The sequence below is a fragment of the Anabrus simplex genome, chromosome 2 (assembly GCF_040414725.1).
Source record: "Anabrus simplex isolate iqAnaSimp1 chromosome 2, ASM4041472v1, whole genome shotgun sequence".
Lineage (NCBI taxonomy): Eukaryota > Metazoa > Arthropoda > Insecta > Orthoptera > Tettigoniidae > Anabrus > Anabrus simplex.
Window position 1 is genome coordinate 803,296,126 of NC_090266.1, and position 25,898 is coordinate 803,322,023.

The 25,898-nt window shown below is 35.2% G+C and overlaps 1 protein-coding gene across 1 annotated transcript in view; it reads right to left on the reverse strand.

Annotated features, from left to right (window-relative positions):
* Positions 1–25,898, reverse strand: part of LOC136863112 (uncharacterized) — a 414,667-nt gene that overhangs the window by 273,125 nt on the left and 115,644 nt on the right. The window contains exon 5 of the mRNA XM_068225861.1: positions 20,051–20,152. Within this exon, the coding sequence (XP_068081962.1) occupies positions 20,051–20,152 (102 nt within the window). The remainder of the gene's footprint in view (positions 1–20,050; positions 20,153–25,898) is intronic.

Sequence of the window (25,898 nt, forward strand, 5' to 3'; positions counted from 1 at the left end):
TACTTCTACAGTTTTTGTACTTTCTTCTCCCGTGAGAGAATGCTCCTCGCTGACAACGTTTACCAGAGTGGGTTGGTCGGTTTTGGGGGGGACTGCCCCAGTTAACAAAAGGCTAACCTTACTGGACAATTTAGAAAGGTTTTCGAGAACTGCACTAGCTTCCTTCCTTTGACTGTCATTTAACTTAAGAGACAATAGATCAGTGACCCTATAAAAATGAAACAATCTAGCTTACACACGTTTAAGTTGATTTGGAGAAGGATCATTTTCTTCAAAAAAACTAACTACAGATGCTAGCTCAGTAGTATTATCCGTGATCGTGTAGAGCACATCGTCAATCTCTTTCTCTCCCAAAGAGGGGATGGAAATAGGCAAATCAAGGGAATCTTTAAGCTTGTTGGTATCTACTGCAACCGTTCCTCCAGATTGAACATTTCTAATTGTTAATTCAAAGATCAATTCCTCCTTGCACAAATAGCCAGGATGGAGGACATCGCGAGGGCCGGACATGATGACAGAACCTTACAAATATAGAAAATCGAAAAATTCCAGCGACGGAGAAAATTGCTAGAGTTTGAAACAAAAGCAATGTTTAGCCGTCAAAAGGGGCTAAATTGAGACCCATTCAACCATGCTCTGGTACCACTTGTTACGGAGTTATCCGTGGTAGGCAGAGGTGAAAGAAGGTGCGGGCTGGAATAGGTCTCAACTACAAAATTAAAGTTAATTTAAAACTTTAACAAAGGTTATATTTTCTTTTCAAAATCAACAAGTAACAGGGTAAAACAGGTACCAAGTAGCAGATCAACAAATTAAGAAATTACAAATTACAGTTTGTTACAAGATTTGGGCTTCGAGCCCCAAGTATCATTTCTGAGCTCTCAGCTCACAACCATAAATTATCAAAGGGCAGAAAACCCTTAATTACATGGAGCATTAGCTCCCACCCTTACATTTCAAGCCTCTCTTAGGCACTTTTATCACAACACCATAAAGAGCTGACTTGCTCTCGATAGTTCAAGCCTATCAGAAGGCCATAAACAAACTTTACACTTGATTGCCCTTAAGGCATACTTATAATTAAACAGGGGTATCTCGTACCCAATCTACTGGGCCTTAGTGTGCAAAAACTAAGTTAATTTACATGGCCAAAAAAAAAAGGATGGAGGTGTGAACTTGCACTCCTAAACTACATTGTAAAACCTAAGAGGCTCTAGGCCGATACACAGGGGCTAATCCCAAGCTAGGGAGGTGACTCGTATGAAAAAACTTTAATACATTAAGGAAGAGAAGAAACGGTTATGAAAACGTAGTCACCTCAATTTCAAAATGAAGGGGAGCTCAAGAGGGTGAAGCACTCTCTATCCCCGCATTAAAGTTCAAGAAAAACTGAAGTTTACCAGGAAAAGGGTTTACATGTTTAATAGGTTACATATTAAAGGTTTCGAACCCTCCCCGAGAGTTAGACTGCTGAGCTAGCAAGAAATAAAGATGTTAAGAGGCCATTACCTTGTAGAAGAACTGCTGTCTGAAGAACGAGGCGCTTCCCGCCCCCTGCTACATATTCACACACTGAGTTAGATGTTATACTAGTGGCCCGGAGACAAGAAAATCAGCAGTTTTTATATCCTCGTGGAAAATTCGAGACCTTTCAAGAATGAGTAGACACACCCCCTCAACTTTATTGGATAGCTTAGAGCTACATATCCATATCGAAGAAGACATACATGATTGGCTGAGAATTAATTAAAGAAATTCGGGATTGGCTAGGTTCAAACCTGGCGGAAGGAAGGATTAATATTGCCAACCCAAAAATAAAAAACAAAATTTAGTAAAGACAACAACTTTTGAATACAAAATTTCTTCAAGAAGGTTCATTCCTTTGCACCAGCGTGCATGATCATAGTTTTTTTTTTTTTTTTTTTTTTGTAGAGACATCTGGTAGAGAACGTCCACACTTCTTGATCAATGACAAACAAAAACACATCAAAATTCACACAGAGCCATCTTCGGAGAAACTGTTGAGTTAATACAGTTTTTTAAAGTTCAGGCTTTCTCCTGTAGAGGAGATTAAATTGGCGCAAGATTTGAACTTGCGTCGTAGAGGTGTGCCGCCCGGTACACTTATTATATCTGTTAACACAGATAACATTATTTTGTACATACATCAATAAAACTTTATATGCTATGTCATATTAAACCTTACACCACAATTAAATATTCATGTTATCTATTTTGAATACAGTTTCGCATAAAAAAATAATATGACATAGCATTCTTAAAAATAGTGTACTCTGTTTCAATACAGATCCCAGCAGCTGAAAGTGCATTAAAGCATACTGAAAATGTAATAAGCTTTAATCCTGTTTCTTTAAATAAACATATTACAATTTATTTTATGTCAAACGGTGTTTTCCTTGATTTTGTATTAACTTTAAAATAACATTAAGCTATGTCGTATTGAAAAGCTTCATAAAAACTGAAGAATCAATTCACTGTTTTAAATACAGATGCATGTATAAAACTGGATGTCATAATATACTTAAAAACAATATACGTATTGAAGCGAATTACAATGAAAATTAAAAGGAAATGTGATTCATTGTGGTACATGCTTAATATGCTTTCGGCTGCTGGGTTGGTAACAGTGTGAGCCACGTGCGCATCCACTGTTGACGCCTGGCTTTCAGTTACTTTCTGCATCGATAGTGTGGTTATCGAGTCATGAAGATGTCAAAAAGTGGAATGAAAGTTTGGCTATCGGAATTTAAGTGCTACACAAGTGATGGAACAGTCATCTTCTGCACCTATTATAACAAAGAGGTAAGTTTTATATATTTCATTTACTGAATCATAAATATGCAAAAATATAACCATACATGGCTTACATTATTTACATTAAACTTGTAAAATGTATTTAGGTGAGTGCTAAAACAAAATTTCAACTACAGCAGCTTAAAAAAAGCGCAATGCATGAAATTTTTTTAAATCTGAGACAAAGGACTTCCATACAGACCCTGTTCACTAATCAAAAGCCAGCAGAGTCAAAAAACCAATTTGCTGAGGATTTATGTGAGGCGCTAATATCATCAAACATCCCAATTAAGAAAATAGAGACCCCTAAACTCAGAGTTTTTGAAAAAATACTGTAACTGAGATATTCCTTCAGAATCAACATTAAGGCAGAAATATGTGGATGCGATTTACAAGGTAAGTGAAAAAAATTATAGTGAAACCATACTTCAACTGTAATATAACCACTTTAAATTATACTATTCTACGATTATTATTTTATAGTTCAATATTCTTTGCACTAAGATCATACAAATTCTCGCCGCTGTAACGGTTCAAATCCCGTTGCAAGCTCTTATCTGTATTATTATTATTATTATTATTATTATTATCATTGTACCGGGAGGTACACCTCTAAACCGCACATTTAAATGTTGTGCCTAAAAGAACTCCTCTACTGGAGAAATCATGAACTTGAAATTAGACCTACTTAAACCTTTACTCAGATGTCGCTACAGTAATTTGACGTCATTTTCTTACTGTGAAGTTTCATGTACTGTATGAAATTCTACGCTTTTTTTTTTACCATTCATCCAGAAGTTTGGACTTTCTTCAACAGAGGTCACTGCTAAAAAACTATGATCATGCACCCTGGTGCGAAGTGGATGAACTTTGATTCAAAGAAGTTTTGTATTCATAAGTTATTTTTTACTAAATTATGTTCATTCATTTTTAGGTTGGCAACATTAATCTTTTCTTTCCACCAGTTTTGAATCCAACCAATCAAGAATTTCTGTAATTAATTTCCTACCGATCACCTTCTTCTTTTTTTTTCTTCTTCTTCTTCTATTTTGAGTGTAACTTTTAAAATTCTCCAATAAAATTGAGAGGGTGGGGCTAGTTTATTCACGAAAGGCCTCGAACTTTCCCCGAGGGTTTATAAACTGCAGATTTTCACATCTCTTGGTCATTTGATCAACATCTAAGTGTGTGTGTGTGTGTGTGTGTGTGTGTGTGTGTGTGAAGCAGGAGGTGCCCTTTTCATCAGGCAGCAGTTCTTCAGCTAGGTAATGGGCTATTAACATCTTTAGTTCTTGCTAGCTCTGCGGTTTAACCCGAGGGGGAGGTCCGAAACCTTAATTATGTAACCTACTTTTCTGAAAATGTAATTTCTGCCAGCTTATGTGAAAACTTTATAAAATCTTTAACTGTAAATCGGGGATAGAGAGTGATGTACCCTCTCAAGCTCCCCTTCATATTGGTTTGAGGTGACTACATTTTGTAACTGGTTTTCTTCCTTTCCGTAAAGTCTTAATTTATTCTTATACAAGTCACCTCCATAGTTTGGGAATAGCCCCTGTTTCATCGGCCTAGTGCCCTTTAGGTTTTAAGAATGCTTATTTAGGAGTGCAAGTACACGCCTCCATTCATTTTGTGTACAGGCCATTTATTTAACTGTTATTTCTTTTACACGAAGGCCCTATAGGTTGGGTACGAGATATCCCTGTATCAGTTTGTAAGCTGCGCCATGGAAGGCTAAAAGGTGTAAGATATTTCTGGTGCTGCCTTGAATAGGCGTGAAAACTGAGAGCCTGTTAGCTCTTTTTCAAAGTAAGATTGCTGAATGCCTTTTGAAGGCTTGATATTGTGAGTTGGGAGCCAGCGCTCCATGTATTGCGGGATTTCTGCCCGATATAAATTTGTACTCTTCTGTTATTTTGAGCTGGGAACTCAAAAATTGTAAAACTAGGGGCTTGTAGCCCAAGAGCGTGAAAATTCTGAAATCTGGGACCTTTCTAAGTCTTGTTTTTAAATTGCTATGTCATTGTTATCTTACTAAGTGAGAATTTGTTAACTTGTTGCTTTTTGAAAATATAACCTTCCATTTCAGTTTAAATTCTTTCTGAACATAGTAGTTAGACCCATTCACCCCGGCACCTTCTTTCACCTCTGCTGGTCCACGGGTAACACCGTAACAATTACTATTATTATTATTATTATTATTATATTATTACTGTCATAGTAACTATTATTATTGTTTGATTCAATTCTATAATCTGATTTCGCCATGTATTAATTATTTATCGCTTGCTTCATTGTATGTAATTTATAATGTATAAGTGCGTGTACTGTACGTTAGCATTAAAATAATGTAGTGCGAGTTGCTGCCTAATCTATATATAAAAGAACATGTCCTGACTGACTGACTGATTTATCATCGCCGAGCCAAAACTACTGGACATAAAGAAATGAAATTTTGAGGATACATTTATATTACAATGTAGGTGCTCGCTAAGGGAGGTTTTTTGGATATTCCGTCGCTAAGGGGGGTGAAAAGGGGGGTGAAATTTTAAAATGTATCTATATCTCAAAACTTTGAAAGTTTACAGATATAAAATATGGTTTTTAGAATCTCGTTTAAAAATAAAGAAACATATTTTTTTGTTTTCTGAAAATTCCAATAGGAGGGGTGAAAAAGGGTGAAAAATGGGTTGAATGCATTTAATGAGGATACTTATATCTCAGAAACTGAAGATATTACAGACCTAAAAACTGGTATATGGGATCTCCTTTAAAAATAAAGAAACACATTTTTTTTTGTTTTTGAAAATCCAATTAATGGGTTTTAACAGGAGGGACAAATTGGGGTGAATTTTTAGAAAGACTGCATCTACAGTATATCTCAGAAACATAAAATATTACAGACGTAAACATTGGTATTTGGATACTCCTGTAAATGTGATGAAACATAGGTGATTTGTTTCTGGAAAATCTACTTATGGGGAATTAAAAAGGGAGTGAAATTTTAAAATGAGATTTTCTACAGTATATCTCAAAAATTTAACATGTTACAGAAGTGAAAAATGGTATTTTTAATCTCTATTAAAATAAAGAAAGTGTATTTTTTCTTTTCGGTAAAACCACTTGGGTGGGTGGGGGTGGGGGTAAAAGTGACTGAAAATGGCGTTGAATTATTTTAATTAGGATACTGATATCTCAAAACCTGAAAATGTTACAGATGTGAAATTTGGTATTTGGAATCTGCTTTTAAAGTAAAGAAACACATATTCTCGGAAAATCCAATGAAGGGTGGGGGGGGGGGTGTGTGTTGACATAATTGAAAAATTAATTGAATTAATTGTATGAGGATACTTACATCTAATAAAGACTAAAGTTGTTACAGACGTGAAAATTGGTATTTGGATCTCTTTAAAAACAAACAAAAACACGTTGGGGGGTGGGGGGGAACCCATGGGGGCGGGAGTGAAAAAGGAGTTGAATTCCTTTTATGAGGACACATATCTCAAAAATTGAAGATGCTAGAGTCGTGATAATTGGTATTTAGAAAATCCTTTACTATTAAAGAAACAAGTACTTATTGCCGTAAAATTCACTTAGGGGGTGGGTGAGATTGTGAAATGAAGTGACAAAAGTGAATTATCTTTTGGGTTACTTACATCTCAAAACTGAGGGTAACAGACGTGAACATTGGTATTTGGAATCTCCTTTAAACATAAAGAAACACGCCTTATTTTTCTGGGGATGGGGGGTAAATCCAATTAATTGCGGTGGGATGAAAAAGGAGTTGAGACCAATTGATTTTACTGTTCATAATGCACTTATTAGGAGCCTCTGTGGCTCAGGTGGCAGCGCGTTGGCCTCTTGCCGCTGGGTTCCGTAGTTCAAATCCCTTGCACACCATGTGAGGTTTGTGCTGGACAAAGCGGAGGTGGGAAAAGTTTTCTCCTGTTACTCCGATTTTCCCTGTCATCGTTCATTCCAGCAACACTCTCCAATATAATTTCCTTTCATTTGTCATTCATTAATCATTGCCCCAGAGGAGTGCGACAGGCTTCGGCAGCCCGGCATAATTCTCGTCCTCGCCGCTAGATGGGGCTTCATTCATTCCATTCCTGACCCGGTCGAATGACTGGAAACAGGCTGTGGATTTTCAATGTACTTATTCTGATCATAAACCAATCATTTTTAATCTTTCCTGGGTTCCTTTTAAAGAGCCATCTTTTCCTTTGGAGAACGTTCTTAGATTAGTCTACAGTAGATTCTCCTGGCATATAAATAAACATTTAAACACATTTGAAATAAACGATAGGAATGACATTGACGGTGCAATTGTTCACCTCTATAATAAGGTCAATAATGCACTGAAGTGGTGCTGGTCACATAGTCAGCAATCACAATGGCAGCAGATGAAATTTACCACCAAGTAGCGGTCTTGCATCTTCCTGTGGGATCCTGAACATCAATAATAATAATAATAATAATAATAATAATAATAATAATAATAATAATAATAATAATAATAATGTTCTTGACCGTCCCCAAAATGTGCGGACCACGCTGGGAACGGGTCTTGGCTGGGCAATGACTACGATTGCAGTCCGGCCGTGAGTTCAGTACCCCCAAGGCACCCAAGACGCCACCACGCCGAAACTCCTCAAGGATTTAATCCATATTAAAAATGCTCACAGGAAAAGATGGCAAAGATTTAGGGCCCCTACTGACCGGGTGGAATACCTAGACCTAGACCGGGAAGTACGAAATCAATTGCTGGAAAGAAATATTGAAAAATAGGAGGAACTTTGCTGTGATCTCTCAGAAATCGAGTCAGATTACGAATTTTAGTGTATTCTCTCAGAAAACGAGTTAGATCGCGAATTTCGGCAGATTATATACAAAACGTTAAGCATTCAATTATAAATTTCATTATAATAGCGTAGCGAAGCACGGGTATCTTGCTAGTATCAGATATGGATATATTTTGTGAAACTTTTAAAACATTGCAACATATGGTGCAATACTGCTACAGTAACTGTCAAGTCATCGCTTTGTCATTGTATGCATTTAGAAGCATGAGATAATTTAGAGAGTTCCTACTTTGCCTCAGGCTATTTCATCACAATCTGTAATACTGTGGAACTGGGTGGAAGTGATATCATGGGATGTTTTAGAGATGACGTGGGTGTTATACCATGTGACAACTAGTGTCTATATACAGAGGAGGGTCCTATAGCAGTCAGTCAGTTGAATGGAGAGGCTTGCCATGGAGTGTTGTAGTTAGTAGTTGGAAGGACAGCCTCGAACAATGAAATGTTGTAGTCAGCTGGAAGGAGTCTTGGTCAGTGGAGAGTCAGCTGGAGGTAGAGTAGTGACATGGATACGTAATTGTCAGTGACAAAATGGATTATATGTTCAGAGTGTGTTTCGTGTATCTGTTCGGTCGAGGTCTTGTGTTAGTTCGGTGACAGCTGAATACTGAGTCGTCGTAATGCAGACTAACAGTTAACAGTGAATTAATTGTAAAGTTGATTGTTAAGTGTGATTATATTTTCAAGCCATGCTATATCTCCTTTGTGAAACTAAAAGGATACTGCACCAAATTAGGTTTGAGATATACATACATGAAAACAACTCAAAGGAATATGTCGTAATAACACTCAAAGTGTTCAAGGTACTGTTAAGTTAAACAGTGAGGGATACATTTCTTGTACAACTTTCAAATGTCCAGTCAAGAGTATTTCAAATTTAAGGCCTAGAGTTGCTTTAAGCTGTTATTTCAGACTTCTATATTATCATCCAAATTATCGCAGCAAATCTTACCATTCAAATTATAAATTTAAAGAATATATTTTGTTTAGTATCAAATACAATTAATTGTTTTATTTCAATGGTAGATCAGATACCCTCAAATTTTACTTGGGAAACCAAACCGTAATGTCCTTTTCCCAGAACCTATATGTGATGCTGTCAAAGTAAGCTTATTACCTCATACCCTAGAGATATTCAAGATTCTCATTCTATTATCGTTACATTTATTTGTAGCTGGCGCCCATTAACAATAAATTATGTAAGTAATCAGGTAAGTACTAGGTGAGACTACATAGTCTGACGATTGAGTATTTTATTTCATGAATATTTTAATTCTGTTTCAATTTTAAATTAGTGAGCAACCACACCGCAAGGTGGCATCCCAAGTAACTTCACATTGATTAATTAAATTAATTCATTTCCAGACTGTTCAAAGGATCAAGGATGATATTGGTGACAATCCTATATGGATAATAGTGGATAAGACAACAGATGCAACTGGGCGGTTTGTCGCTAACCTGATTGTTGGTAAATTAACATCCACTGAAACTGGTAGGCCACATCTCTTGAGCTGTAAAATGCTCGACAGTGTCAACTATGAAACAATAGCACGTTTCACAAATGAATCTCTCCGTAAGTATTTTATTTATTTTTTAGTAATTATTTCAGTATTAATTTTTCTCATTTTGGTAGGCATATAAACAATGAATACAAAAAAAATATTACAGATATCTATATACATATATAAAATAATATGTACTGACTGACTGACTGACTCATCATTAATAATACCAATATAAATGGTCCGTTATTGGACATTATCATCATTACCGAGCCAAAACTACTGAACATAAAGAAACAAAATTTTGACGATACATTTATATTACAATGTAGGTGCTCGCTAAGGGAGGATTTTAGGATATTCCGTTGGTAAGGGGGTGAAAAGGGGGGGGGTAAATTTTTAAAATGAGTGTTTGTACGATATATCTCAAAAACGTAACATGTTACAGATGTGAAAAATGGTATTTATAATCTCCTGTAAAAGTAAAGGAACACGCATAATTTGTTTTCTAAAAATCCACTTAAGGGGAAGTGTTAAAGGGGGTGAATTATTGAAAATGAGCAATCTGCAGCATATCTCAAAACTTGACACATTACAGAAGTGAAAATTAGTATTTTAAATTTCTTTTAAAAATAAAGTAACACGTATTTTTTGTTTTCGAAAAAAAAACACTTAAGTAGGGGAGGGGGGTAAATGACTGGAAAATGGTTGAATTATTTTGATTAGGATGTTGGTATCTCCAAAACTGAAGACATTACAGACATGAAAATTGGTATTTTGAATCTCCTTTAAAAATAAAGAATCACGTACTTTTTGTTTTCAGAAAAAGCACTTAAGGGGGATTAATATGATTGTAAATGTGATAATTATTTTTATTACGATATGGGTATTTCCAAAACTGAAGATATTACAGACGTGAAAATTGGTACTTGAATCTCCTGTAAAAGTAATGGAACACGCATAATTTGTTTTCTGAAAATCCACTAAAGGGGAAGTGTTACAAGGAGGTGAATTTTTAAAATGAGCATATCCACACTATATCAAAAATCTTACCACATATTACAGACATGAAAATTGGTATTTTTAGTCTCTTTTAAAAATAAAGTAACACGTACTATTTGTCTTTGGAAAAAACTTAAGGGGGGTGTAAAATGACTGAAAAAGTGTTGAATTACTTTTTATTAAGATGCTGGTGTCTCCAAAATTGAAGATATTACAGATGTGAAAATGGGTATTTGAAATCTCCTTTAAAAATAAAGAAACACATATTTTATGTTTTGGGAAAAAACACGTATGGGGGGGGGGGGGTAAATATGACTGAAAAATGGGTTAATTATTTTTATTAGTATCCTGGTATCTCCAAAACTGAAGATACTACAGAATTGAAAACTGGTATTTGGAATCTCCTCATACATAAGGAAACACATATTTTTATTCTCGGAAAATTCACTTAAGGGGGTATAAAAGGACTGAATAGTAAGTTGAACTATTTTTATGAGGATACTTATATCTCAAAAACTGAAGATGTTACAGACATGATAATTTGTATTTGGGATCTTCTTTAAAAATAAAGGAACACGTATTCTTTTGTTTTCGGAAAATCCACTTAAGGGGGTGGGATGGGTGAAAAAAACTGAAGAAAGTGTTGAATTATTTTTAGGAGGATACTTATATATCAAATACTCAAGATGTTACAGAAGTGAAAATTGGTATTTTGATCTCCTGTAAAAGTAAAGGAACATGCATAATTTGTTTTCTGAAAATCCACTTAAGGGGAAGTGTTAAAGAGAGTTAATTTTTAAAATGAGCATATCAGCATTATATCAAAAAACTTATAATACAGACATGAAAATTGGTATTTTTAATCTCTTTAAAAAAAAAAAAAATTAACATGTATTTTTTGTTCAGAAATAACACTTAATGGGTGAGGGTTGTAAAAAGGACTGTAAAACGGGATGAATTATTTGTATGAGGATACTTATATCTCAATTAGCCTACTGAAGATGACGCAAACATGAAAATTTGTATTTGGAATCTCCTTTTAAAAATAAAGAGTTTAAGCTCGTGGAATTTAAGTGTTTTGGCAGGTGTAAACAATTGCGACAGTGCTGTAATTTGCCACAGTGCATCTACTTGTATCGTGGAATCAAGTACTATCAACAATTAGTTCGTTCTTTGTTCGAGTGGCGTGCAATTAGTGTAATAGTGAAATGGCGCCAGGAACGAAGAAGAATCAACAGCAGGCCGAGTGCAGGAGTGCCAACCCAACAGAAGACACCGTGAAGAAAATAATAGAAGAGACACTTCAGTCTAAGGTATTCGTGGAATTAATTGTGAGTACCATAGTGGACAAAATTACGGAGTGTGTGTTAAAGAGACTAGAGGAATCTGTTCAGTTCAATATAAATGCATGTGAGGACCTAAAGAATCAGATTGCCAAGAGAGACAAGGAACTCGCAGAACTTAAAGCGGAAGTGAAGTCAAATTATGATAATTTGGAACAATATCAGCGTAGAAATAACCTCCGCATATTTGGCATTCCCGAAGAGTCGAATGAGGACACGGACAATTTAGTATTAAATGTTGCACGTGACACTGGTGCCGACATAAAATTGACTGATATTGACAGGAGCCACAGAGTCGGGCTTAAAATTGGTAATAAACCCCGGCCTATTATCGTGAAGATGACAAGTTATCGCAGCAGGAAGGAGATATTCGCAAAGAAAAGGCATTTAAAAGGATCTCGTGTCACGATCCGGGAGGACCTTACGTCTGCCAGATTGACGGTTCTGAAGGCGGCTATCTCCAAGTTCGGCGTCAGAAATGTCTGGACCAGTGATGGAGTTATCCTGTTTAAGACCGCTGATGGCAGCATGTACCGCGCTACGCAGATGAGTGACATTCCATGAGCTTACTCATATCTAACCTGTGTTTAGTTTACTAACCCATAAGTTGGTAACCCTTTGTATTAAGTTTTGTTTCCTCTTCTAGGACACATCTCCCTCTCGCTATCTCTCTCTCTCTCTCTCCCCTTCACTGCTCTTGCATTCCACCCTGCTTGGCTGAACGGCTGTAGTCTACCTGCTTGACCTTCACTAGCTCGTTAATTACGGTACCCCACTGGACACTGACCTTGTCCCAACCCTCTGTACAAACTCCTTACTTACAGTAACTTCCTTCTTAGTAATAACTAACAGCTGACTTTAACCTTTTCCTGTAAATAGTCAGAATAGGTCTAGAAGATGATTATGTAACATACCAACCTCTTTCAGAGACGAGAAGGGGCATCAAAGATTGCACGAGTAGATTGCAGAAGCATGCGGAAGGGAAAAGTACATTACAAATTTTTCATACTAATATTAGAAGCATAAGGAAAAATAAGAACATTTTAGACGTTGTTTTGAAAGCATATGATCATAGGTTTGATGTCGTAATTTTAACAGAAAGTTGGTCACTGAGTAATGTAAATATAAGTAACCATGCCTTGTATAAATCTTATTACAATGAGGGTTCAGTTAACAAATGTGATGGTGTTGTATTAATGGTAAAAAATGGTTTGGAGCACGAAATGGAAATTATTGAGTACGATGACTTTAAATTTCTCAGAGTAGTAATTAACTATGACAACAAGAAAGTAGCTATTACAGGAGTATATCGGTCACATGAATATCACAAACAGCGGTTTCTCAGTGCGTTAGATCATTATATCCAAGATAGATGCCATGTTGAAACCGAACTGATAATAGGGGACACAAATATAGACCTTTTAAATGAACACGACTGTGACGAATATCTCAACATGGTACAAGAAAGAAATTTTCAGTCCTTAATAAACAATCCTACTAGAGTATCTGGTACAAGTAAATCCTGTATTGATCATGCTTTGATTAAAAGTAGGTTGAGAAATGACGACATTCTGTCTATCATCTCTCAAAGTAAAATTTCAGATCATTATCCTATAATAGTAAGTCTCAACATTCAAAATGCCTCGGTCCCTAATAATATACCAAATTTTCGACGTAACTGTTTTAAAATAGATCATTTTGAGCTTAAAAATCATTTAAGTAAAATAAATTGGGGAGACATCTTAAACAGCAGCGATTTAGATATCAAACTTGATAAATTCGTGAATACAATTAAAAGCTGCATGAGCCTGTCCACTGTTAAATTGAAATCAAAGGAAGTCAAAAGAACAGAATGGATTTCTTACGGTTTGGTAAAATCTATTCACACAAGAGACCGACTTTATCAACAATATTTAAAAAATAAGGATAACTTGGAAATTAAAGAACAGTTCAGGAAATATAGGAACAAACTAAATGATCTAATTATGAAAACGAAAACTGAGTACTATAGGAATCTGATCAATCGCAATTCAAATAACCGGGGTAAGGTCTGGGGCATAGTCAATGAAATAACACAAAGGTCAGTTAGAAAAGAAGAGATCAAGGAAATCAGATATAAAGGTGAAATCTGGAAAGATGACATAAATATCTCTAATAAATTTAACAATTATTTCATTAACGAAACCACTGAGAAAGCAAAGCATCACAGACAGATTTCCGACTCCACATTAAATATCGCTCGCAACCCTCATACTTGCTTCCTTGCACCGGTAACAGAATACGATCTGAAGAGATGTTTGAGTGAAGTAGATGAAAACAAAGCTGTAGGAATAGACAATATTTCGGCTCGAATTATTAAAGAAAATATAGAGTCATTAAAGGAACCGTTGCTGAATATTATCAATGATTCCTTCACCTTAGGTTACTTTCCAAAACAGCTTAAAACAACAATAGTAAAACCTCTTCACAAGTCTGGAAATATTTATGACATTAGAAATTACAGACCCATTTCAATAACTACAACAATATCAAAAATATTCGAGAAATGCTTAAAGAACAATATTTACCAATTTTTAGAAAAACACCAAATACTTTCGCCCAGACAGTTTGGATTCATTAAAAATCTCGGAACGACTGATGCTATATCCGCCTTAACAAATAGAATGTACGAAAATCTTAATTCTTCTCTGCTCTCCACAGGGATATTTCTCGACCTTGAAAAGGCATTCGATAGTGTGTCACACCGCTTGCTCCTCCAGAAATTGGAAAAATACGGCTTTAGGGGTAATGTGCTGGATTTGCTTGAGAGTTACTTGACAGATCGAGTACAGTATGTCAAAATTAATCAACATCTAAGCACACCAATGAGGATAATAAAGGGTGTCCCACAAGGCACAGTATTAGGTCCTTTATTGTTTATTCTATTTATTAATGATCTAGAGAAAACAATAGCAAATGCCGAACATACGCACGTAGTAACATATGCAGATGATACAGTCATTTATGTTGAGGGTGATAGCTGGAATCTCGTCAGACAGAGAGCAACTCGAGCACTGCTTAAAGTTAAAGCATGGTTAGATAATAATGAATTATTTCTAAACATTAAAAAGACAAAATTTATGAATTTTTCTGTAACAGATACACGAAACGATTTTAATGAATTAATTGTACACAACAACAACTGTAAATTTAATTGTAACTGCTCCAAATTTATAAAGTAAATAATGTTAAGTATTTGGGATTATTAATTGATTCGAACATGAAATGGAAAAGTCACATTACCGATTTAAGAAAGAAAATCAGAAGAACTGTTTATATATTTCATAATTTAAAATACATATCCAGTATAAAATTGTTAAGAGAGGTTTATTACGCTTTAGTTCAGTCTATTCTTAGCTACGGAATTTTGGCATGGGGAGGAGCCTACAAAAATGTAATCAATAAAATACAGGTTGTTCAAAACCTTATATTACGAATAATGTACCAGAAAGGAAGATTATACCCAAGTAGTCAATTATATGCTGAAGCAAATATATTTAATGTAAAACAGCTCTATGCCCTTGAAATATACAAATATATTAACAAAAACAAAAATATAATTGAGAACATTAAACATGAATATTCAACACGCAGTACGATGAACCATAGTTGTATGTTATACAAACCCAAACTTAGCATAACAAAGCGCAATTTCTTGTACTTCATTCCAAAATTCTTTAATGTCCTTCCCGGTTCTTTACAAACTACTTTATTAGGTCAGAAAATGAGTCTGAAGTGTCTTAAATCCTTTGTCAGGGATAATAAAACTGTTATGGAAGAAATAACTAAATGAGAATATCACGTCACCATATCCAATTTCTATTCGATGCTCCACCATGTGCTGTTGATCATATCCGTCATTCACTCATACCCATACTCGTATTTCAGGCATCATTTAAAATATATATCTCACTATGTAATTAATATTCTAAATTACCACACACAAGGTTTCACCTTACGTGGTATTTTACTGATATCTACTCGACTCTGATGAGGTTGGTGTGATTTTGTATAATAATAATAATAATAATAATAATAATAATAATAATAATAATAATAATAATAATAATAATAATAATAATAATAATAATAATAATAATAATAATAATAATTTATTTAATGTGTGGAAGAGATAGTTAGTAGTTCAATTTATTTTAAGTATTAATATGTTGATAATATGTCCTACTACTTCTGTAATATATGTGGTTTAGTTATAAGATTAATATTTCTCAAGTAATAATGTTATTAGAAGAGTTATGTATATATAAAACAGAGTCCTGTAAATATGTAAACGACATGATGAATGAATAAATACTACTACTACTACTACTACTACTACTACGTATTTTGTGGCAGGGGAGGGAGGTTGGAATCAACTTAAGGGGGTGTAAAAGGAGTTGAATTATTTTTATGGGGATTCAAATAAGAAGTGGACTTGATACAATACACCCAAAAGGGGGTTTTGTCTGGGGGGGGATGAGAAATGACAAAAATATGCAATCATATGAAACCATTTGAATTATGAAGTTAAAATTCCTAATGATATCCTAGGCGTTAAATAACAGAAGGTTTGAAACAAATTTAACCGCTCAGAGAGTTAAATGGGGTTAAGATCCGAAAACAAATATATTCATTCATTCCTCCAAAACGGTTTAACGTATGAAGACAAAATTCCAATTCCAAATCCTAGGTGTGAAATAGGAAATACTTTTTAACATTCCAACCCTAAAGTGTTAAATGAAATTATTCATCCCCCAAAAATTGTTTGACGTACGAAGTTGTAACTTTACAAGAAGGGTGTTCTTTTATGTCCTAGGTGTAAAATATTGTATACTTCAAAATATTTCTTCCCTAAGAGGTTTAGATGGTGGGTGACCCTCAAAAACACAATATCCATTCTTCCGAAACCCTTTCAGGCACTAATTTTTAAGTGAAGGTTGGTCTTCTATACTGTAGATGTTAATAAATATTTAAAAACATTCACCCCTCGAAAAGTATTCATTCCTCCATTACTTTTCGATGTACAAAATCAAAATTTCACAGGTTGGTCGCTTCTACATTCCAGATTTTAAGTAAGATAGGGTTTAAACATTCAAATTCTTCCATATGGGGTTCAAATGAGGGTTAGATCAGAAAATAAATAATCATTCCCCCTAATACGTTTGATGTGCAAACGGCGTATTTTACAGGCTTGGCTGACAGTGGACTCTCCAAAATGTAAAACTTTGAATAATAATTTTCAGTTTATTTTTTTTGCTAGGGGCTTTACATCGCACCGACACAGATAGGTCTTATGGCGACGATGGGACAGGAAAGGCCTAGGAGTTGGAAGGAAGCGGCCGTGGCCTTAATTAAGGTACAGCCCCAGCATTTGCCTGGTGTGAAAATGGGAAACCACGGAAAACCATTTTCAGGGCTGCCGATAGTGGGATTCGAACCTACTATCTCCCGGATGCAAGCTCACAGCCGCGCGCCTCTACGCGCATGGCCAACTCGCCCGGTAATTTTCAGTTTAAAGCCATAGCGAAGCACAGGTATCTTGCTAGTATATTTATATAATTTCAAAGATGTTCATTTAAATTAATATTAAAAGTTGTAAACACTTAAAATTTTAGTGTTGTTCTGTCTTATTTTTAAAAAATTATTAAATGTGTATTTCTTTTTCTTGTTTCACTGTATTAACTATTAGATCTTGTTCCCTTTGTAACAGACATACGCAATAAACCAAAAAACCAAACCCCATGGCACTACAGCCCTTGAAGGGCCTTGCCTACCAAGCGACCGCTGCTCAGCCCAAAAGCCTGCAGATTACGAGGTGTCGTGTGGTCAGCACGACGAATCCTCTCGGCCATTACTCTTGGCTTTCTAGATCGGATATGCAATAAAAATACAATATAAAAAATATTTTCAAATATCAAAACTTAAATATTTGAAAGTGAACTGAAATGAGCATTCCCACTGAGAAAGTCTTCTTTTATGATATTTGAAAACTAAAAAATTTGAGGGGATTTTAGTGTCTTTTTAAATACTGGTAATGTTTTATTTAATTATCTAGTGTGTTGTAATATAATTTTAGTTATATCTTTGTAGGTGGTAGACAGTTTTGAGGCCAATTCAGCACACTATGTGGTTCTGGCACAGAAAGAGTTCAGAAGTGATGACGTTAAGGGCGATCTTGCTTACATCCTTACTCATTTCAGCGTGATACCACACGTCATAAAGAAGCTGGAATGCAACAATTTGACACTAATGTCTGCCATTCAGAAAGTGGAAGACCTGAGGTAGGCTGTTGCAGATATCCTGGATCCATAGGGAGAATTGTGTCAGAAAAATTTGAATCCGTGCTGGATAAAAACAAGCTTTATCAGGTACTGAGGAAACAAGTCAAGTTATTGAACATATGACAAACATCATTCCAGCAAACATTGCAGTAAATGATGCAGCATGCTACAAATATGCTTCCATTACATCATGTGATGTGGAACGAAGCTTCACATCATACAAAATCATACTGACAAGACGTTACAGTTTGCTTCCTCAAAATTTAGCAAAATTGTTAGCTCTATATTGCAACAAATATAATAGTGTTATTTTATGTATGCAAACTTTGTCCTCTTCAAGCTTTCAGCCTTTGATGAATTCTTAATTACATATTGACTGCAATAATAAATTATAATTTACTTCATTACTTTTTGAAAATTACTGGGAGCTGATAAATAAACACAGTCTTAAAAGAATAATAATTTTAAAGTAAAAATTCAATCTAATACTTTTATTATATTGAATTTTGGAATGAATTCCTACCAATTAACTTTCAAGTATCCAAATTAAAACCAGCACAAACAACTTCATATAAATTAATAGTTTGTTCCAGAAACAGTACTTCTCCACTTTTTGACACTATACGAGTTAATACTGCCATGATTAATGCACGAAGGGCTACCATTTTGTGCAGAAAAAACACTTCTACCATATATCTGCCTGTCAGTCGCGAATGAAAGTTTCTTTTGTGTGCAGAAAGAACACATATCCTGGAGAGGTGTTGTTTTTACTTCAAACCAGCCCGCTTCACAAAGTAGTTGTGTCAGTTCTTTCAGTTGAATCGCTAGGAAGAGGTGTGAAAAGAGATGCAAAAGTCGCGTTTCATATAAATAAATTTATGGAGTTTCAGTATGAGGCAAATCATGTCTTAGAAAAATACTGTATTGATGGACTGTGCGTTCATGCTTTCAAGTTGCTTATTTCTGCAACCTGTCTCCCTGTGTTACCAACTAAACTTGCTATCCACAAGGCTGTGTTCCATTAAATGAAAAGAAAATAGCAGACATAAAAAAGCTGGAATCTTACATACCAGAAGAAAACCATGAGTTTTATAATGAACTGTTTGCATGGACAACATCAGCACAATAGAAGTGAGAAGCAATGTTAAAAGATAAGAGACTTACATGTTACTTGTAATATATTGTGTTGTTTTGTTTTATATATATTTTGAACTTTGGAAAGGGACATAAAAGGAGTCTTCTTCTGTTTATTTTTCTATACAATGTGGTCTAATCATAATATGTGCAAATAAGTAAGTCTTACAAATAACTATTAAATAATGGGTTTAAACACTGTATTTCCTCAGCACAAATAAAGTTCCTTCTGAAATTGAAATGACGTTAAAATCAATGTTACACTTCCTTATATTCTCATTAATGGTGTTTGTTGCAGAAACAGCACGTCTCCACCATTTTCAACAAAGTCTGTAAAGGAATGTATTGGACTAATTCATACAAACAACCTATCTGTCGTAGTCGTTTCAACAGTAGAATAAGCATAATAAATATCAGGAGGATAGAAATGACATTACACACTACAGACAGATTTTCCTGTTTTCTGAACAATTTGGAACGTTGGAGAAGTGTCGTTTCTGAAACAAACGATTCAATTTCATATATTGTCATTTTAAACATATTTTCATACATTTTATTTCATATTTTGGTAAATATTTCTTCATATTTTTCTCGCTCTAGTGATAACGACTGAAATATAACAAGCTAATTCAATGTATTTTGAAAGTATCCCTTCAAATAAAGAACTTCAACATTAAATTAGGTTTACTCTATAATCCTCAAACGGTTAAGTCCATCGGATTTATATAATTAAAAATGTGAATGTGTTATGTTCTATAACTGGAGTTAACTTAATTTACTGCTTTGCAATATATTTTTTCAGTATGTTGTATTTTTCTTGATCAATTCACGATTTAATACCCTAGTAATTAATGATGTGCATATAAGACCCTCTTCTATACTTCAGCATTAACCAAAAAAAGGTATCTTATATGCGAGTAAATATATCATTAAAATTTTGAAAATATAAAAATACATTTTTAAGAGTTTTGGAAATCATTGGGTAACTAGAGTATTTTGTTCAATAATTTACCAATTTTCATTTGAGTGAAAGTCTGTTATTCAGTGATCTAGAATATAATTAGATATACCTGAAAGTTCCCTTTCTAATACGATACCAAGTTTTCTTCCATCATTCAAAGGACATACTAAAGCTTCAGAAGTATGAGAATTTTCTTGCAACCAATCAAAATCTGAAAAAGAAAAGAGAAGTATCCATGAATATCTAATTTAACAAATAATTTGATGTACTGTATAATACCTTTCACAACAATGGCTCGTGAAGCTGTCAGTCAGAGAGTGTACCCCTGGTAAATTGGGCATAATCCCTGAAACTGAAACCACCAGCTTCATAATGACCCACATTCTCACAATTACAATCAGAATAAGCACAGGAGACTATGAAATTGAAGGGTGTGGGTGTAAACCATGGTAACTAACAAATAACATGTTTTGAAGTAAAGCATTATTTAGTTTTAGAAAAATCGTGAGAGGACATATGTATTACTATCTGAATGTTCTCTGTCAGTACACTTATTTTTAAGTATGTAGGTAACAGGAATGGAAATACATCTTGGAAAATATATTTCTTTTTCTGTATAAATGAATTAATAAATATTATGCTGCATAACAGTTACCTCGGTTTACATGCATGCATTTGTTCAGCTATCATTATGTGCATGAAAATAATATTATAACAGTAGTACAGTACTGCCAATATTGAACCATTATAACAATGTTAATCAGTATTATTGAATGAAGGAAGGAAGATTGTAGTTTTACGTGACCATTAATCTCAGGATTATGAGCCACGGGACCTCCTTTTTATGTAGAATCCGAACCACAGGACATGGCATGTCACTCTGAAAATCTCACATGCATTGACCAGTAAATGAACCCGGTCCACTGTGGTGAGAGGCAAACAGCCTGACCGCTGTGCCTCCATGCACCTATTATTGAATGAAGGATTTTGTTTTTCAGTTTTACATTGGCTATTAATAATAGCCTTTTCTGCACAATAGAATACCATACCTAGTGGAATACCTTATGGAAGATCACTCATACAGATGTAGAATTACAGAAACACAACTTACAATTACAGCTATATTTTAAATAAACAAAACAAGAAGTACAATATAATACGTTCGTATATTAATTTAAAAAAGTTCAGAAAAATAATCTTGTCTTAGTGTTTCTTATTCTACATATGCCTACACCACTATCGTTGATTGCAACATCGCAGTCTCACTGATCTTTCTGTGCAGGCTTCAAGTTCTTATAGAAGTTGTGATATGCTGGAGGGATCCAGGGGAGACAGGATAGTACAACTCTTACTTGCTTCAATATGTCTGGCTGAACCAAATTTCTTAGGAAAACACCCAGTGAAGTTCTCCAGGAAGCTTGTAGGCTGTCCTTTCTTTCTCATTGACATGGGTTCCATAATTCCACTGTATGTCTCAGACATGTTAGTAACACTACCATCTTCACCTTCTGACAATAGCAGTCGAACTACTGCCCTGATACCGAACTTTGCGCTATAGTCTGTGACAGTACTTTGATTAAATTTATCCCTGAGCACCGAGATGTGTAAAAAATCATCTTGTTTCATTTTGTACACAATGAAAGGGCATTTTTTCCGACAAGTTTTGAGAACTGAAACCCATTGCTCGGGTGAGTAGACAAACTGGCAGTGTCACTGAACATATTTCTCAACTATCCCAAAATCTCTGTCAGAGGGCAACATTGTGTGACCCACTTGGGGGAAGATCTGTTCAACTGATCTAAATCTTCCGTCTGCAAAAATCCGCAACCAAGTACTTACTATAGCCCAGTTTTTATTTTGGCCGTTACTATCAGATATGGCAATCAGTTTATCACCTCTGATATCATTAACTTCAAAATGCTTCAACAAACGATCCTGTGGAAAGCTTTGTAGTAGGTAGAGCTTGCTGGAGATCAAAAGTAATAGCATATATTCCTTGTTCCTTTGCCTGCTTGGTTGGCAAGTTTGAAGGCATCTTGACCTGCTTCTGCCTTCCTGTGATGAAGCTCCTGTTTCTGTAACAACTGCTGTAGAGTTCCATCACCATTGTCCCGTTTCGCTTCTTGAATAGCAACATTCAGTGCATTGCACTCACTACAGGTATCAGTTTTGGGATGTTTAAATGAAATATTATAGTCTTCTGTAAATATTCGTCAGAATTTGTCCTTCGATACTGGTTGCTTTCCCTTTTCCAAACACTTTTCATTGTATTGTGTGTAACACGATTCAACAGTGTACTATAATGTCATATACAGCCTGCCTGGGTTGTCTTTGCGGGAATAATGGCTAGTATACTTTGCCAAATTATCAATAAATTTTTACATTGGCTACGTCTGCTCCGGAATATTTTGTAGGATGTTCTTCATGTTTGCCTCTTTGATCACCGGGTGGGGAAAACAAGCCTTTGTTTAACCCGGAAGCTAAGTTTTCAATGCGACCCCTATTATTTTGTAACCCATGTATATTTAAAAAGCTACCTTACAAACATCATGCCTATCACCTGTTGTTCCCTGAACAGAGTATTTTATTGTGCAAGAACGCCGGGATGGGCTACCATTATTATTTGTTCTTTGTGTTACATTGTGCTTCCTCATACATCCGAATAAATATGCTGTCTGTATATCATAAGAACTCATTACCCAAAATCCAAAAAAAAAAAAGAAAAATTTACTTCTGACTTCAGGTTTCACAATTTCAAAACACTTCATCCTGATTGTTTCTTGTTAACCGATTTCCCCTTTCCCCTCCTTGACATGTATTCTTCCCAATGTATGCGCCGCCTCTGTATCAAGGTTTGGTTGTTAACGCGTCTCGTCCTTTTCCTTCCGTGAGGTTCCACATCAGGCTTTCTATGGCATCAGATAGTGAACTTTCAGTTGATGTCTGGAAGAGTAAAAATAGAGTTAGCAAAAATTAGTGCATTTTACCAAAAATTCCCAAACCCCTTTACCATATATATCGCCTAGACTTCCACTGTGCCCTAATTTACAAGTCAGCGAAGTCCAAGTCAGCGAAGTCAGTTACCCTCAGAATACACCTCTATCCTTAAAAGTTATGACTGGATTCTTTATTAGAACATGCGCATGTAAACCAGGGTATCTACATATAGAGGCTTTTTCAATAGTTGCACTTTGACGGTGGTCTTGTTCCATGAGATATTCAGACTGTAAAATGTATCCTGTGTAAGAAAAATAACTAACTAAACAAAGCTGAATTTATGAACAACTTTTCACTTTAGGGGTGTACATCATGGTAATATCATGTAAATGATGGTATCTGCAGTAGATAACATGGTTTACAAGAAGGAGTAATTCGAGGTGTCATAAAAATTAAACTTACCATAGTAGCATCTTCCAATGGTTTTCTTGCTTGTTTGACTGCTGGTAAATATTCTGGATCCTTATCAGAGTCAAACACCACTTCACTTCCACTGTTATCACTATCACAGGTGCCAAAATCTTTGATAACGTTCAACACCCCATCAATGGCAAGGCATGGCTTGCCCGCCATCTTCGTCAAATACCATAGTGTACATGCAGCAAGTGGTAGTTACCAAGATACATTCACCGTCCTGCCATCTGTTGTCATTTTTGTGTACTACTTGCACTAAATTGATCATTAGATCACTTACCATACTACACATGCTATAACTCGATTTTAATCAAAATGTCACTTACCACAGTTTACACCCGAGCCCTTCAATTGTCCATCTACATCCATATTACTGGCAATTGATGGAAAAAAAAAAAAAAAAAAAAAAAAAAAAAAAAAAAAAAAAAAAAAAAAAAAAAAAAAACTGGATTCACATGATCGGTTCATCTTACAAAGTTAAATACATTTTCCCCCCATTATTTTCTTTCAGTTCTTATAATGTGTAGGGATTTGTTTTAAGCACTTTTCCAATTAATTTCCATGTTCTCAATTTTAAAATTTAATTAGCTCATCACAGTAAGGACACCAAAATGTCTGTTTTCTGTGTAAGCTGTTGAAGAGATTTTTGAAGAGTATGCTGTGATTTTTCTCCAACTTTGTCTACTTTCCTTTCATTAACACCTTAAGTGCCACATATGCAGTAAAAAAAAATTCCATCCAGGCCATTCTTTCTTTTTTTACTATAGAGTATAAAATGGTGCACCTTATTACAGAAATGTGCCTTTTAGTCACCTTGGGCCAAAATTGTAATCATAACATTGTGTTGAAATTGTGGTGACACATTGGTCTCACGCGGCCACTGACACTACCTTCCAGCAGTATAGGCCACGTGAGACCAATATGTCACCACGTATCCTAGCACAGTTCTCACCTTCCTGACACACTGGTATACGTCTGTCTCATTAGCTCATGAACTACTAAAGAATAAAACTCATATCTTTGGAACATTGAAATCTAATCAGGAGTATAATCCAACCGATGTTACTAAAAGGAAGTTAGCAAGAGGAAAGACAAGAGCCTGTGAAAGTAACACTGATGTGGTTGTTCAGAAATGGCACGATAAAAGAGACGTCTTAAGTTTGACAACTAAACACACTGGTGAGATGGTCACTATTCAGAGGAGGGATGGTGAAGAGCAAAAACCATGGAGTCTTATAGAGTATAACAAATACAAACCGTACATTGATTTATCAGATCATAAAAAGAGCTATAGTACTTCCCTGATATGGAGTAAAATAGGTAAAAAAATAGCTATAGAGATATTGATCGGCACAAGTACAGTAAATGCCATCTATATTTCCAATCAACTTGGGAATGAGAGTATATCTGTTACCCAGTTCAAAGAAGACATTGTTGAACAATTAACAGATACCGGTATCAAAAATTTTCACATTTCCTCACAAGTACCAAAGAAACAGGTATTACCCCACCGACTGGAGGATGTAGGCCGGCAGGGAAGACGGAGATGCAGTAATTGTTATGAAGAGATCCATCAGGAATCAAGAAGGCAATATGCCATGAGGAAGACTCTACAGTCTAAGTTCAAATGACCAGCCTGTGAAAATTTCTTCTGTTTGGACTGTCTCTTCAAAGTGCACAGATTTGTAGTGTGATTGTGATTGTAAAACACAGTTTGAATCATATTTCTTCAGAAAGTCTCATTTGTTATACTTTAAATTCATATGCAAAAAGTGTACCAACTTTGAGGTGTGATTGCGATTGAGACAAAGTTACAAATTTTTTTTTTTTTTAAAGTTCATGTAATTTTTTTTGGTTCTATATTTTCAATTTGTCTATAGACCCTGATATGAGACAATGAGTACACTATACAGTACAATATTTTGTTATTTGTACGCATGACACGATCAGAAAACAATAAATAATGTCATAATTTATTTATTGTGGTTGATATATTACAGTGACGTACAGGCTATTTGGTGCCACATCGGACTCGCAAATGGACAGGCCAAGAATAGATTTGTGACGTACTGGCCACCTACTTTCATTTAACATACATTTACATGTCAAGTGTGGTGACAGTATGGCACCACGAGGCCTGAGACTTTGAGATTGCGCGTGAGTCCACAGTGGACTCACGCGGCCCGAATGGCATTAAGCTCTGTGAGTCAACGTGGGTCTCACGTGGCACTCAAGGTGTTAAATACACAGTATTTTCTTATTAATTCCAACCGAGAAGGGTACATTAAAGCAATCCCGTTACCTAAATTAACAAATTTGTGCACAATCTCTCGGTGTAGAGCAGGCATAGCTGCTAATTCTGTTCAAAATTGCCTTACAGCAAGGAATTGTAATTGCATACAAAACATACTGTTGTGTATGTATGTCACACTATTATTAAAATATAGCAAATCAATAACAACAACATTGCAACAACATAAAGAAACTTCATAAAAAGCAAAGCATAAACAGTAATAAACTTAAAAAACACGTAAATTTGACTCTAG